The sequence below is a fragment of the Passer montanus genome, unplaced genomic scaffold (assembly GCF_014805655.1).
Source record: "Passer montanus isolate IOZ18808 unplaced genomic scaffold, ASM1480565v1 scaffold45, whole genome shotgun sequence".
In the NCBI taxonomy this organism is placed as follows: domain Eukaryota; kingdom Metazoa; phylum Chordata; class Aves; order Passeriformes; family Passeridae; genus Passer; species Passer montanus.
Window position 1 is genome coordinate 5,420,492 of NW_024369373.1, and position 16,416 is coordinate 5,436,907.

A 16,416-nucleotide genomic window follows, 5' to 3' on the forward strand; every position below is an offset into this window, starting at 1 on the left:
ATGGGAAAAGCACAGTCTGTCCTACATAAAATCTGGTATAACATACTGTCTTTTGACTAGTCTTTAATCTAAAAATGTATGGGGAAACTCACACCTCTATGAAGTCGCACAGTGAATTCCCCAGTCAGGGCTGTCAAACACATTGTAACAAAGAGGGAAGTTAGGCTTTGTGTTGCACTGCATGATGACAGGGCTATTTAACAAACCAATTTCAAGCAAAAGCTCCTCAAAACATGCCTGCCAGAACCAGTCAAGAACCCCTCACCTGCAGTCCAATGTTCAGGTACAGAAAGCCAATGGAGCCCCTCTCTCCCAGCTCATCCTGCTTCTCTGTGCCACCCATCTCCACGATGCACAGTGACTCGGGCTGTGCAGGCAGTGCCTGCATACTCAGGGGCTGTAAACAATCCTGGGGAAACAGGACAGAGAGACAACACCAGTCAGCAAGGCTTGGCATGGCAAGATCTTCCAGAAAGAAGTATCACAGAAAAAGGAAAAAACAAGTTATAACACATGCTGGCTCTATGCATTTTGGCAAGCAGGAGTGGTACCTGCCTAGCCTTAAGAGAAGATAAACTGGATCCTTCCAAACTGTTCTAGCACCATTTGCTGTTATTTAGCATGGAGAGACCTAAGGAAAATTTAGGTTACTACAACCAGCTTTGAACACCTTATCTGTTGCAGGTAGACGAATATTAAGTTTGGTTTGCTGCCAACTTGCCTGCAGAATGAGTACAGACACAAACAGGGAGATAAGAGGGGGAAACCCAACAAAAAATCCACCCAAAACAAAACAACAGAAGAAAATTTTGTGACTCATCAGCTGAGCCTCTAGAGGCATAAGTGACTCTCAATAAAACCGGAGTATCTGTTAGAGGGAAGGATCAAGGGCCATGCTTCCTACCAACCAGCCGAGAAAAACCATGCAAGCTGTGCGTTCCTGCTCACCCATCTGAATATGGAAAGACAGTTTGGATGGTTACAGTCCACCTCTGGAGGATCCTCCTGAACATTTCAAACCAATGAAAGGGTAAAACCAGAGCAGCTACTCACCGAAGGGTCCAGTGAAATGATTCTGACAGTGTTGTCCACCAGTCCAACAGCCAGGAACCGGGAGCGCTGCTCCCCAGGGGGAACGTTGGCCAGGCTCATGCACACGACGTCAGCCGACATCTCCTTTCTCTCCGTGTACTCATTCAGCTGTCCTGACTGAGAAAGAAAAACATAAGACTTACTAGATACTTTGTTTTCAAACTATGCTTGGGATTTGTTATATAAACAATATCACAATTTTAAAACTATTTATTACCCCATATCTCACTCTTCCAAACTCATTCACAATATTAGCACACATACCGGGTCCATCTCAAAGTAAACCAGTTCTCCTCCAGTCAGTGCTATCACTACTTGTCTTTGGTTCACAGCACATTTTACAATGGTTTTCTTCCCTGGTGTCTTCCATTCATTTACTCTTTTATCTGCTCGGATGTGCCGAATCCCATCTGGATAAACCTGAAGGAAAAAAAAGTCATATCAATTCTGTATTTACCACAACTCCCCTTTTACTCATGGGTCTTACTCAGAAGCCAAAGGCAAGAACTGCTCCTGGCAGCAGTGATCTGAACTATGCACCAGGCTGAACCAGCAGGATCATACTTGCCAGCTGGGAGAAATGCATCTTTCAACCACAGCAAGGAACTACTGAAGGAGATTATGACCATTTGAAGTGGTCCAGTTTCACTTAGCAAGATAAAAAAGGGAAAGGCTGAATCAGCATTGTTCTCTGCCAATCAACACCTTTAGACATGTGCTGCATTACTGCAGAAATCACATCCGTGCAGCAAGCTGAGAGTGGCAGACAATAGACACGTAAGAAGCAGCTTTCCATTACCTGTACCAAAGCATCATCACCAAGAAGAGAGCAGGACAAGGTCGGTGTAGTACCCAGGAATCCAGAGTCAGTCACTTCTTCTACAGTCTCTCCGATAGACAGCACCAGGGTGGCATTTACGAAGGACACAATAATGTAGGCATCAAATTCATCTGGTCAAGGGAGACAGGGAAAAAAAAGAGTGCTGATTTAGTAAATGCAAGGCTTCCCAACACAATCAGCAGTCTGACAAATGTCTAGCAGTTACTCTTCAGCAGAATTCCTGTGATAATTACAGCTGCTGACAGTATTGCACAAGTTCGCTCTGGGACACGCTGTCCAAGAGCCAGCCACTGCCGGACTCCGAACAAAGCAAGACCGAGCCAGGCACCAAACCATGATCCAGATCCACAGGCAATTCACAATACTCTGGATTCTGGCAAGCAAGATGCTTGTACATTTCTTCAAAGAATGCTCAAGTTCTTGAAGATTTTAAGACAGTTGTCCCCCCTCACCCAAGGAGCTGAATCCAGATTTAACACCCAACAAAGTCAAACTAAATATTCTATTCCAAAAACTTGAACATAAGGAATCTATCTGCAGAAACCACACCACAGATGTTGCACACAGGAGGGTGCAGGACCACAATCTCTATCTAGCAGCCACGCAATAAAAGGCTGCAGAGAACAATTAGGGTGCACTGCAGCAGAATTCAGGGTTAAACCTGCTCTACCATCCTCCAGAAGCTGAATTGGCTTCCATTCACACTGTGCGAGTCTCCTGGGATAAGAAACAATTACATTTTTAAGATAGTTGCAATACTGTCATTTATCCCAATAGAAGTAAAGGTCAGTGCTTGCTCTATTATCTCCAGTACTGGCTTCTCCCAAAGGGGACAGCGTGGGAGACTCCTGTAGCTTGGACATGGAGGAAATATGCTAATCAAAATAATCTTAAAAGCTCATTTGGAAATAGGGAAACTTTGTGGGAAAGGAGGGTAGTAGGACCGGGTAAAGCAAAATTCTCAGTTTATTGCTCTTTGCTTTCACTCTGCAGAAAGCAATAGGTCTTAAGAGGGGAAGAGGACAATCTCATTAAAAGAGAATAACAAAAGCAACAGAAACAATGAAGTCTATAGGGAAATGGAGCCAGAAGCCTTGGAAGAGAAATGAGATTGCCTCAGAGAAGCAACTCCACTTCTACTGCTGTTGTCATGCAGCTGCTATTTCTTAAAAAGAAAATTCCTAATTTTAACCCAACTCAACCCAAAGCTCAGACTTGGGCACCACAGTGTACCTAGGGGAGGTGAAGGCATAAGGGCTGTCAGTTTCTGCTCTTGAAAGGAGATTCTCCATAATTTTCAAACACTGGAGACACGGAAAACCGGCTAATAGAACTTTAACAGAAAAGGAAAATAAAGGAGTCCCACTGGGATGGAAACAGGATGCCACAAAATACGATGCAGCAGCTTAAAGAACCCGAGCTGGGTTAACCAAAACAAATGCTTCAAGAACTAATAATCCTTTTCTTATCCACCCTGTTTAGATGGAAGCATTGCCAAACCTGCTGTGTCACGTTTATAACAAAAAGTTCTTACATACATTTGAAAATATGCAAGTGAAAAATTAAAAAACCCTATCATTCTTCTCTGCAACATCTGGTACACAGACCACAGCTCTGATCAAACTGAAGAGTTCTGTGTAACTACAGCACTTTCAACAGAAGTCTGTGGCATGAACGCTGTTACTAATCTATTAACTGCTCACAGCCTATAACCTCCAACAGCTCCAAAACCCTACAAACAGGAACTGGTCCATTTGGGGGAATAAGAAAGCAGGAACTGAATCTGTAGAGAGAATTCCATCAGTAACACCAATGACTTGAATGCTTGGCTAAACAGGAGAATTCCTCCAACATTAACCGCAGATGATAAGAGTTCAGCAAAACACACACACTGCTGAATTTCTACACAGCAGCTTCTCCTACAAACTTGCACAAATTTTTCAACAGCAGAAGTCTACAAGAATTCCTCGATCATGGAGTTTCTAGCAGCTCACAGGCTAAGCATTGGATTCATAAATATCGCATAGACAGGATGTTCTAAGAATTCCATTTCAAAGACCACTGTTGCTTTCCAAATTACTTCAGAGCTGCTGCCTTCCTCCCTGGGGGCTATCAATTCTCATGATAAACCACTGTGTCCCAGCTGGAGGTTTAAGCATGTGATTTGGCACAGGACAAAGAACTCCCATCTGAAAACAAAACAGATTCCCTTAGTCCTATCTAAATGAAAACTCATTCCTACCTCTTAATATTTTTTAGCTCTTTCTTTCCATTGGCTTACATTTATATTAGAGTATGCCTTTAAGTCTCTGTCAATAATAGTGACAAGTGCATTTTTGCTTGAAGTCTGTTTTGCTTAATGACTCTCTGCTGGAGCTTTTGAAATAAAAGGTTTGATTTACCAGAATTAAGTCAGTGAGTAAGACACATTCAACTAGGTTCAAACAATACATTTTTGGTTTAGAAAATATAGCAGTCTAGTTGAAATTAAGAGGACTAAATCCCTAGGGCACACTGAGAAGTGTTCTCAGTTAGAAAAAGAAAAGATCTACAGATTTTAATATGAAAAGATGTCTACTTAGGTCTGCACAATCCCAAGCAAAACATCAGGCTCCCCAGAGTTTTGAACAGATAGGCATCATTTTGTATGCAGACACAAGACTTCAGAGATGCTTATTACTGTACTAATTGCACCAGTCAGCTCCTTTCAGTGAGTAACAGAGACATTTTAATGACTCTGAAGAGCCACAGCTGGACTCGTTCTCCTGCACATACATTACAAGTTTTCTGCAGCTTCACGCAAACATCACAACCAGTTATGAAAACATGACATTTCAGTCCATGAACTCTACACTACTGTGTTTTTTATTAATTTTTATGGATTCAGTTTGAGTTAGTCCATGAGAATTCCATTCTTATATGCCAGTCCAGTCCTGACAATTTTCTCACAATCTGCAGCATCTGAATTTGCACTGATACAAATGCAGTCACCAGGAGCTCAGAGGAGTTCAGGGAGCAAACTGGTGAGCAGTGTTAGAGCTCAGGATCACTCTCAGTTAACAGACTCTGAGGGGATGACAGCACATTTTCCTGGGCTTCTGTTTACTACTGCATGGTGCCTCGGCAGCGCTGACTCACTGCACACTCACTGCAGAGTGCCAGGTAGGGAATGCTGGCTCCCAGCTCCCATCTGTCAACACAGCACAGCACACACCTACACCCAGACCATTCAGCTGGAATAGTTTGGTGCAAATCCTACCCACTTCTGTCTCACAGGCAGATGAAACCCATAACCACAGGGCATTCCCATTCCAGCAATACCAAATGCTCCAAGAACTCTTGATCTTTTTCTCTTGGAAAGTCTGTACAAAGCAGCTGGAAGCCTAACCTTTGTCTACAAGAGAGCTGAAAATACCCCTAAAACACACACATCCAATTTTAGCAAGAACTGACTGTCCCACAGAGACACAGCTGATTGTTTTGCTTCCCAAGGACCCCAAGATGGACTGGGATCTGCTTTCTACTCCTCAGCTACTCAACTTCAAAGGCAACAATCTTCAACTACACACCACTTTCTAGAATTTGTTTAGTGAAGTGCTCAGCATAAATGTAGCCCCATGCTGCTGGGATTCTCTGTGGTTAACCTGTGGTACTGTACAGTAGCCCCTAGCAGTAGGTACACACCTGTGGTGATCAGCACCTCCACCACCAGCCACCTGTGGAAGAAAAAAAAAGGCTTGGTATTGGTAGTGAGTATCACCACGTACCAGCCAAGGTTAGTATTTGCTTTGAACACTGCAGACCTGGGTGTTTCTTACAGAGGCCTTGCAGCACACACACACTGCAACATCGAGGCAGAGCTGGGCAAGCCCACACTGCCAAGTGTGCCCTCAAGGGCACTTTAAAGATTATATTCATGTTTGAAAATGTTCTGCATTCTTTCTGATTAAAACCCACTAAAATAATTTCTGAATTCCAAGAGTTGGAACTCGGGGATCAGTTTCACAGAACTATAAACTGTATTCAGTGAATAGCACAGCTTAACAACTACAGATTCCAGCCTTTCTGAATCATGGAGATGATCATGCTGAAACCTGGAAAATTTGGAAGGTGGAAAGAAGAGAAGGCAATGAGACTGGTCCTGCTTCCTGCAGATCATCAGTGGTCCTTCACCTCCTGAAAAGTCAAAGTCTTCTTCTGGAACCCCAAGAGAAAAGATTTTAAAACTGTAAGGTGATGTCAGATGCCTCCAGTCCTCAGAGGGAGAAAATCATACCAACTTCTTTTCCAGAACGCTGGAGAAAAGGTTTCTAACAAATTGGAATGCCTCTTTTCAGAAAACCAGGTTGTTGTTTTTGTTTTGTTTTTTTTAATATGAACCGTGGAAATATTTTCCTTTTGACCCTTTTATTTCTTGGGGAGACATAAAGGCACTTTATGCTCAAATCTCCTCCCTTATTGCTTAGGCAGTGCATGAATCTCAGGACACGAGCACAGGAATTCATGGCAGGTCTCACATGGCAAGGTAGATCCCACTGCAGGATTTGAAATTCCCACACAGTTACTGGTTTCCTGGAAGACACACTACTCTGCATAAATACAAGGTATCACGTCACCATAGCAGACTAAGGCCTCTATTGCAACAATCTGGCCTTCCTACATCCTGTGTATAAACCTAGGGAAGCCTTTGTGAGAGTTACACAAAGCACTGCTTGGGAAATAACCCCTGAGACTGCCAGCACCCAGAAGAGATTCTCTACAAGCTTTTTAGGTGTTTCTGTGCAATTCTGCTCTCACCATAAAGAGAAAGGCAGAAGGTACATTTCCTCTTGTACATCAGTAAAAGCAAGGCTATTATTTCAGATAATGAAATTAACAAAAAAAAAACCAACCACCAACCAAACCCCCAATTCAGTATATTTTGCCAACCTGAAATCTTAATCTTTCTGGAATCACAAACCTACACACTGCTGGCTTTTGAACAGAGGGTATGTCCTACTCCAGAGTGGTTTTTTCAGATATGCACAGAAGGAAGTAATAAAGTACAAACACTGTTGCTGATTTATCATCTTTGTTCCATAATTTGTATCCCATCCTCTGACAAAGAGCTGATTACTGCAGTTGTCAACACACACATGAAGAATAGTGAGGACACTCCAACAACAAGAATAGATGTTGCCTGCTGATGTTTGAGCAAGAACTTATGGGCAAAAACTTATGGGAAGTGGGAATGCATGAGAAGTTCAGCAGCTTCAGGCTGCAAATGTACAGCTGACACAGCACACTGGATGATGGATGCAGCTGCAGACAGCTGCTTCTTTGTCAAAAGGAAGTGTGACAATACCAGGGGACCAGAGGGTGGGTGGCTTTTTAAGACAAGCAGGTGGCTGCTGACTCAAACCACAATTTCTGAGGATGGCACACAAGCATCACGCAGCATCATTCCTATCTCTCTGGCCAGAAAACAACAACAAACAAAACACACACAAAACCATTATGACCTCCCTATGCTTCAGGAAAACACTGCATACCTTCAACATGTCTCCTCACAGTCCATACAGCATTGGGGTTACCAGGCAGCTCTGAGACGGCCATTTCAGATACCTAAGAGTAAACAGGAAGAAGGCTCTTTTGCAAACAGATGTTTAGACTTACTAGAGTAAGCAATCAAACCATGAGCAGTTTTTAAGCTTTCCCACAACTGGGAAGGAAAGCTAACAATTCCCAATTCTGAGGCTCTCAGCCCATCCAAGATGTGCTACAGGGCAAAATATGGTCAGCAATGATATGGCAACATTATTGCACTGGATGATCAGCTTTAAAACAATGTCATCCACCCCCAGCAGAGACCAGCAGCAGCTGGCAGACACCAGGAATGTTCCAGCTCAACACACTCAAGTATTAGAAGAGACTAAATGCAGGTTTTGTTGAAGTCAAGTAAAGAAAAAGCCTTTGAGACTGTAAGAATAAACAATACAACAATACAACCCTTCTATTCTTCAAGAGGCAAGAGAAAGTAGCTCTCCAGACTACAGCAAAAGGAGAATCCCCTCATTCCAGCAACTTTATTTCAAGGATTTCCTCACACTGCCCTCATTTCTCAGGTTTTTCTTCTAAAGTGCTGGATGTCTTACCTCAAGTCCATGTCTTAAAACCCTCAGGGATGACCTGGGCCCCCGACCACAAGCCACATACAACTGGGGTGTGTCTTCATTGGCCAAATCTGCTATCTGTGTGGAGAAAAAGCATCAAAACATCTATGGAACCAGAAAATTAAACTATATACACACACACACATATATATATATCTCACACTACTGCTTTAAGAATATTTTCTCAAACACCAAAAGCTGTGGAGATGCTATGGGGTGTTCCAGCTGCTGCCCTGAATGTTAAGTTTTACTCAAACTCTTTGCAAACAGCTGGTCTGATGGTCAACAGAGAAGCACCACAGAATCACTGGCTGACACTGAGTTTAGAGATATATATTGCCACAGGAATCAAAAGCTACCAGTCCAGGTACCAATCTCAGGCAGATGTCTGAGAATTCTGCAGATTTGCCTCTCTGAGTTTTTACCTGGAGCAGTATTTCTGGAAACCTGGAATAACACAGCTGGTGACTCCACTTACACATGTGGTAAACAGGAACTTGCTGATGGCAACATACCTGACAACACAGAATAGGAGACAAACTGTCCAACTCATCCACCAACACCAGGTTCTTCAGAGGTCGAGGCTGAAAAAAGAATGTGTCTCCTTCCTCAAGAGGCATGGCAGAAGAAAACTCTGGCTCCTCATCATCATCCCCCAGGTGAGCTATCTGGTACAGGTAACTTGAGACAGAAAAAAGCATGTCAGCATGTTCAGAGCAAGGCTCATGTAGCCTTCTTCAAGTAAGACTTGACCAGATATTCAGATAGTGGGGAAGAAAGAAATCCAACCCTGCATTATTCAGTTATTAGTATTTGGCTTTAAGGGTTGTCTTCTGGGCAACAAAATATTTAAAAAGACTCAGAGGCCTGCAAAGACAAAAAACCCCCCCACAACCTCCCAGCTTCAGCTCTTCACATTTGCAGCTGTCACTGGCAAGGTATCCCAGAGTTTCAGTATTTTGTTTACCCTTGAGCCTTTTAGATATTCTTGTGTTTAGGCCAAAGCAGCAACTGTCAGCTGAGGCCAAAAGCAAGGCCAATGGCTAGGACTCCAAGTCTACAGTTAATTATTTTCTTGGAATACTCTCACTTTTTTAATCATACTATTTTTCACCACATTCCCTATTCCAATTTATGAGCCCAAATAACACAATAAATATAATAAAATAAAACTTCAGAGAAGAAAAAAAAACCTCAACCAAAACCAAAACCCCACAGAAAGACAGACTGAGTTACTTCCTGGTTTTAATAAAGCTCGAATATGGCTTCCTCAATTCAGACTCGGGCCAGCAAACTGGCTGGGGCTCCCTCAGGTGGCTGACTGCAGATACATCAGGAAAATCTCCTTTCCTGTGAATCCCTCCCTCAGACACAGTTAAGCTAATCTCCAAAGGTATGCATGATCCTTTAGAGTATTTAGAAGTCCAAACATGAATTCAGAGAAAGCCCTCAAGTACACATCTAGTAAGGAAAGGAACACAGCTACTAATAAGAAATCCTATTTACTTCTGAGTGGGTCATACACACAAAAATTCAAAACTATCAAAATAATTGAAAAGGTAATTCATCTAAATACATGATGAACCCTACACAAACAGCAAGTGCTCAATTCTTCCAAAATCTGCTGCAACAGCAAGTAACCTTTTGTTCTCTGCACTTCATCATCTAATCTGAGTTCAAACAAGAAAATTGCCCCATTCATAGTCTAATGCAATTGTTCTTCTCAATCCCTCTGAACAAAAGCACTGGTTTACCCATTAAATCAGAGGTGGTGTCCTTCTGTGCACAGTAAGTTCAAGGGTCAGTCTTCAGGCCTGAACAGAACCACTCTGTTCCAGGGGAAAAACACTGACGTAAAACTGTTTACTCACTGGTTTCCAAATTCAGATGCCACAAAGAGAAATCCTGTTTTCAGCACACACATGGCAGCAGCAACAGGAACAGTGTCAAAGTACTTCAGTCGAATCTCTGTTACCTGAAAGCAGATGAAAATGTGACTGTGATGGTAAAGTACTGGAGCTCCATGTGTGTGATTTAATAACAAACATCTGCCTAGATATCTTCTCCAAAGAAATGGACAAGAGCAGTTTAGGGCACCAGCCTATAAATCACAAAATCCAACAGACTATTTGAACACACAAGCCAGGCTGCCTGTTTTATTCCAAGACTTCCTGCATTTTGTAACACTGAGTCAATTTGGAAAACAAAAGCTGTAGAAATAACAAGCTGCCTAAGAGAAAAGAAACTTGCTTCACTGAACACCACCAATTTTCCAGCATTAGAAAAAAAACTGTCCTGAGCAAATTTCTAAATTTGATACAGTCAGAACAGCTGTTGGTGAAACATCCAAACACAATCTTCAGGCACTCGAACATCACAGAATGATAGAGTATTCTGAGTTGGAAGGGACTGACAAGGATTATCAAGTCCAACTCCTGGTTCTGCAGAGAGCTGTGAACCCCAAAAATCACACCATGTGTCTGAGATCATTGTCCAAACACCCCTTGAACTCTGGAAGGCTTGGTGCCTGCTGCACAATCATCCCCGGTACCAAATATGACATGTTTAGATGGAGAAATTAACATTGAGCATTTACTCAAAAACCCAACTAATCACACTGCAGCAGAGAACTTTTCAGAGCAGAATACTGAAACAAGCAGCAGCAAGCCACTGCAACCTGTTATTTCAACTCACAGACCAGCTGTGTCAAGCTAGCTACCTCATCTTGCAAAAATATTGAATGCAGCATGTAAACACTCAATTAAGAGACCAGAGGGTACTTGCTGAAATCCAGGGAAGCTAAGTTCCACAGAATAAGTTAATGACATACTCTTCAGGAGGTTCACAGACCACAGTTTACATATTTTAAAAAAAGACCACCTCTAGAACATTTTAAGTATGCTCAAGAGAGTGCAGTTTAATCCTCACAGGATTTTGCAAATCTTGCACTATGTTTCTTTATGAGTAATACCCAGAGTGGTGACCAGTGTTAACTGTATTAAAATCACGTAAAGCATGCTCCCTTATACAGTTAAACTCACAACAGTAAATAAGAAACTGACTAAGAACTCCTCTCAATTAATGCTTCTGCATTCATGTGGTGCTTACCATGTCTTCATCAGTCTCCAGAGTAATTTTGAAGATGTCTCCCTGCTCTGTCTGGGCCAGGAAGAAGAACATGGACTTGGTCTTATGTGTAGCAGAGCAGACAAAGATCATACCCCTCTCTGGGTCATCCAAGTCATTCTGTCAGGAAAGACAGTGGAGGTCATTGGTGGAATTACCTGACAAGCACAGAGGTGATTTCACTGACTGAAGTATTTCCATTTCAGAGGCGCCTTAAGAGCTCCCTGTATGTAAGAAGGTTTTGAACACAAAGCACATCCCTTTGTTACACCGCAGTCACCCTTGGTACATCTCTGCCCCAGAAGGAAATACAGCTGTGGGACATTGTGCCTAAGCATCATCCCTCATCTGTTTTATTCTCCTCTCCAGGAAACTCACATATCAAAGCCAAAACCACAGGAGAGGGCTGTAACCCACACGCAGCTGTTTTTGAGCACCTGGTTTTGGCAGGTGTTCAAAGCACTGCATTCCTAATACCAAAGGGAGAGGGAGCAGCCTTAGATGCAACAGAGCAGCTGTTGAATGCACCTGCAGCTACAACTGCCACTGTTCAGCATCTCAAGTAATCCTGTCTTGCACTGACAGTGCTGCCTGATCAGAGTCTTTGGAGTATCTCCAGTATAAATCTCAGAGAAGAGACATGAACTACACTCATCACTTCAGGCTATGCCCACCTCCATCCTCCCTCCCAGATAACACACAGCCAGTGAGGCAGATAAGCCAACATGTTAACTCCTTTTTTTCTTACTTTACAACCTTCCTGATGCCCTTAACCTTGAAAGGCAATTTCCAAGCATTCATAATCTTAAAAAAATCTCACCCGTCTCCTGGGAATTGGGCATCTGATATCAGGCTGGTCACCAAAGTTTTTGTAAGTAATATAGTTTTCAGAACAGATCAGCACCCCACTGGGGCCATCAGAACCACCAGGAACTGAAAGAAAAATATCAGGAGAAAAGCCTTTACCACAAACTTGACTGGTTGCCCGCAGAACATTTGGTTTTCTTTAAAGCAACATTGTTTCCAATACTCTCCAACACCCTGCATATATGAATCTGCTCTTAGGAGAAGAAAAAAGACTGAGCACAGCTGTGTGTGCCACCATGAGAACAGGACAGATGGAACCAGGGGATCTGGAAAGATGCAGTTTCTGACAAATTGCTTAAGCTTTATCCCTCCTGGCTTATTGTTGTCTAGAAAGCCATGACACACTCAAAATACCGTACTAGCAACTTGTCAGTTAAACACAACCCCTGGGTTTCTGGCATGTTTGCTTTGTAGAAAAATCCGTCAGATGGATGAACATCTTTAGTTAATAGAAGCATTTCTAAAACCATACTTTGTGATCTGTGTAACATACCATCAAACAGATTCAGCACAATACTTGGTGTCTGTCTCACAGCTGCCTACAGAAGATACAACAGGACAAGCATACAAGGAAGCTCTCCTAGCTCAGCACCTTCTGTGCTTGGAGAGAAACCTGCAGCAGCTTCCCTGGTTGAAGGTGTTGTATTGGCTTTGCATCCAAGATCTCCAAGTGGGCTTTCAGTGCATGGATTCATCTACTGCCTTTAGCAGATGGAATCCCATAGAAGAGAGTAAAACAGCACCTACCTGTTACTAAAACTAAGTTCTTTTGCATTGCTACCAGCTAATTTCAGGAGCACTCTCTAACTGCAGCTGCTTCTATGAATATTTGTGTATTTCCATGTGTAAACAACCCCTCATTACCTGACTGCAAGGTCAATTAATTAATTTATACTAACGGCTCAGACCACAACTGAAACAACTCCTAAGATGTAAAGAGTATTGACTGTGTTTTCCTGGGGAATGGGAACCAAGCAGACCCATGCAAAAACAACTCTGTGGGCAGTACCTGTTATGAGGAAGTTGCCATGCTCTTCCAGGGGCTCACTGTATTTCCTGACAACATGGTTCAAACCCAAGTCCAATTCATAAAACGTCAATGTCTGCTGTGTGTTGGCTGCAGCTTCACCTGTTGGGTCGTTGTCTGCTTCCTAAAACAGAACACATTGAGGTGTCTTTGAAATAAAGGGTTAAAAGGAGAAGCAAAGCTGATACGTTGGGAAACAGTTTTGAGTAGCAACAGAATGAGGGCCAAAAGACTTGCTGGAAGTTGCACAAGAGAAGTTCAGACCAAGGAAACAGGCATATTTTCAGTTGAAAAGCAAAAAGAATCAATCACCAAGACAGAAGAGATTTGCCCATTCTGGCTGAAGGCAAGACAAACAGCCAGTGAGCCTGTAAAAAACGAAAACTGTCCAAACAGCAGAAGCTGCCAATGTTCCCCAGTGACAGATGAAGAACAGAATAGGAACAACAAAGGCCAAAATACAGCAAAGAGAGATGAAGTTCTTCTCACCTCATAATCCATTTCCAGACAAGCAAACATTGGGTTTTCAAACCCCACGTCGACTCCCACCACGTGGTAGACCAAGGTATTGGCCTTGTGGGCTTCCAGTGGGGAGGAAATGGTGAGTCGAGCAGCAGCATCTCTGTTCAGGATATACACCAGCTTCTGCTTTTCAATGGCACCTGCAAGAAAGGACAACAGCACGTGAAGCCCATTAATTTATAATCAAATCTGACCACACAGCCCAAAATCAAGATGTAACTCTGAAAGAGAATGTCAGCACTACTTCAGCTGAAGTTCACCACTGGTGTTTATCTCTGTGCCACCAGTTAACCTCGAATGTCTCATTTTAAATCTTTCAGAAGATTGCAAGCACAAAATAACAACTTCAGCCCTTTAAAGCCAAAGTCTGACCCTTTGAGCTACATTCACCTGGCCCAATATTCCAACTACACTGGCCTGAGGCAGATCTACTTACTCTTTTTACAACACAAGAGATGACTGACTGCAAGGAAGCAAAGACAAACAGAAAGAAGCATCCAGATGTTCTGCTACTTAAAGCCAGTTGGTATGACAACTTTTCCACAGAAATATTCTAACCAAGAGAATGTATCCTTGCTTGACATACAGCATCCACAACATAAAAAACTCCACTCAAATATCAACATGAATAGCACAACTGTGACTGTGCTACTTTCTCACCCAGGAAAACTACACATGTTAGAAAAGAAATCATATTATTGCTATTCCCAGTATAAAGACACACTGGTAAACTACCATCAGCACTGCACAGAGCTGCCTTCAGCAAACTGAGAAAGTTCCACACACCCTGTGCTAAATCTTACCAAAAAAATTCTCCCAAGTGTACTTCTACCTGTGAAGCCTGATCAGAAATGCATCTGGCTGTCTCCATGAGACACCTCAGAGAAGAGACATGAACTCAGAACATCATTTCAGGCCATGGGAGCTGGCTACACTGCAGCACTGACACCTGCAATCCCATCCTCTCTCCCACACACCACGCCTCAGGGCTCTGTGCCCTGATCTCTTTCCAACTTGTTTTGGTTCAGCATCACAATTTTTATTTGTGCAATTCCACCAGCACCAAGGAACAATTCTGAACGCCTGCGTTCTCCTTGACACAGCTCACAGCCTGGAACAATTATAATTCCAATCATACCTGGCAGAAACTTGCTCCAAAACAAACACCCACAAGGGAGAAGATAAAAACACGAAGAACACAAGCTGACAGAGAGACTCACTGATCATGACGGCGCGGCCCTTGGGGTCCACAGCCAAGTACTGGCCCGGAACGATCCTGCGACAGCCGCTCTTGCCGAAGGTTTCCTGGTGGATCTTCTCGAAGACGTTCTTGGAGGGCTGGTACTCCAGGATGACGATGCGGCCCGAGTCGCTGCCCACCACGATGTAGTCCTTGGTGCCCCCGGTGAGCCGGAAGGCCATGAGCGAGCGGATGACCCCGAACACCTCCACGGTCAGCAGAGTGTGCACCTTCCCCGTGTTGGGGTCAGGGCGGAGCAGCTCCAGGATCTTGCCCCGGGAAACAACAATTTCTTGTTGTTTGGTGCCTGCAGAACCCGAAACACGACACAAGTCAGCGACAGAGGACACAACTGCTACAAGAAAAGAAGGGGAAACTTCCAAATGCCAATTTTAGGGCTACCACGGAGAAACTCAAAGAAACTTATCCACCACATTATCTGCAACCATTGTTTGAACATCTTTTAACACACCAGAAAATTGGTCAGAACACTAAAACTAAATTAGACTGATAAATAATCACGCCACACTTCTCTCAACCTTTCCACAAGCCACCACAGCTCAACTAACACTTAAAAGCAAATAATAACATACCAGCAAAAAAAAACCCCAGAGGTACCAAAGCAAAGTGTAAAACACATCTTTTTTCTTGTGCTACCCAAAAAAGCCTCAAGCCAAGCCATGCAGAGGGAGAAAATTACCTGAGAAATTGCCATGGATAGCAAAGCTGATGCCTGTGGCACGCTGCAGCGTTAGGTTGTACAGAAACATGTTGGCAACGGATTTGCTTCAGCTGACCGCAGCTCCGGTAATTCTGCAACAAGTAACACAAAAATAACAAGCTTCTCAAAAGCAGAGCCTTTCACCAGCCCAGGGAAGCGCTGCCGTCCCACGCGTGCACTGCACAGCAGCCCGACTGCCGCCCCGCTAGTTGATATTTATTAGCGCGGCGAGGCTGAGGGCTCTGCCAGGGCGTCCCGGCTGCCAGCTGAACTCCTCACCGCCGGGCGGCTGAGCAGAACGTCCAGTAATTACTGCTAATTAGTCATTAGGCTTTAGCTTTTCCTGAGCCAAACGCAGTCGGGGAAGCCCTGCGGGATCCCCGCGCCGTTACGCATCTCTGACGCCGCCGTTCATTGAACGCGAGCGCGGCCACCCGCAGCCGCTCAGGGCCGGCTCCTCTCCCTGAGGCCGCGGCGGGAGGGAGCCCCAGCACCGCCCGGCCGGGAACACCGGCCCTGGGCTCGGCCGAGCCCCGGCAGGGCACGGAGCCAGCGCCGCCCCGGGAAGCGGCCACAGCTCACCGCCCGGCCCGGCCGCCCTCACCCCCCGGGCGCCTGCGACGCTCCCCTCACAAAGCAGGGGCCGGTGCGTGGCCGGAGCCGCCGCCGGGCGGGCAGAGCTGCGCTCACCGTGCGGATGGCGGCGGATGCTGCTCCGGCCTAGGCGGGCGCGCCGCCGGCCTCCTCCGCCATCAGCGCCGCGCCTGCGCGCTGCCCTCCCGCGCCTTCTCCATGGGGCCTTCCGCGAGGCCGGCGCGCGCGCGCCGT

At 44.4% G+C, this 16,416-nt stretch overlaps 1 protein-coding gene and 2 non-coding genes across 3 annotated transcripts in view; all 3 read right to left on the bottom strand.

Annotated features, from left to right (window-relative positions):
• SF3B3 (splicing factor 3b subunit 3) overlaps positions 1 to 16,412 on the bottom strand; it is a 28,889-nt gene extending 12,477 nt beyond the window's left edge. The window contains exons 1-15 of the mRNA XM_039721101.1: positions 16,279 to 16,412; positions 15,568 to 15,680; positions 14,848 to 15,174; positions 13,595 to 13,767; positions 13,088 to 13,229; positions 12,032 to 12,144; positions 11,194 to 11,331; positions 9,957 to 10,060; positions 8,601 to 8,766; positions 8,068 to 8,163; positions 7,465 to 7,537; positions 1,892 to 2,043; positions 1,357 to 1,512; positions 1,054 to 1,209; positions 266 to 409 (exon numbers count right to left, since the gene is read on the bottom strand). Of these exons, the coding sequence (XP_039577035.1) occupies positions 266 to 409; positions 1,054 to 1,209; positions 1,357 to 1,512; positions 1,892 to 2,043; positions 7,465 to 7,537; positions 8,068 to 8,163; positions 8,601 to 8,766; positions 9,957 to 10,060; positions 11,194 to 11,331; positions 12,032 to 12,144; positions 13,088 to 13,229; positions 13,595 to 13,767; positions 14,848 to 15,174; positions 15,568 to 15,637 (2,010 nt within the window). The 5' untranslated portion in view covers positions 15,638 to 15,680; positions 16,279 to 16,412. The remainder of the gene's footprint in view (positions 1 to 265; positions 410 to 1,053; positions 1,210 to 1,356; positions 1,513 to 1,891; positions 2,044 to 7,464; positions 7,538 to 8,067; positions 8,164 to 8,600; positions 8,767 to 9,956; positions 10,061 to 11,193; positions 11,332 to 12,031; positions 12,145 to 13,087; positions 13,230 to 13,594; positions 13,768 to 14,847; positions 15,175 to 15,567; positions 15,681 to 16,278) is intronic.
• On the bottom strand, positions 11,799 to 11,878 carry LOC120508174. Its single transcript, XR_005628948.1, has one exon. It is a non-coding gene; the product is annotated as a small nucleolar RNA SNORD111 (small nucleolar RNA).
• Positions 14,465 to 14,546, bottom strand: LOC120508175. Its single transcript, XR_005628949.1, has one exon. It is a non-coding gene; the product is annotated as a small nucleolar RNA SNORD111 (small nucleolar RNA).
• Positions 16,413 to 16,416: the final 4 nt, after the last annotated feature.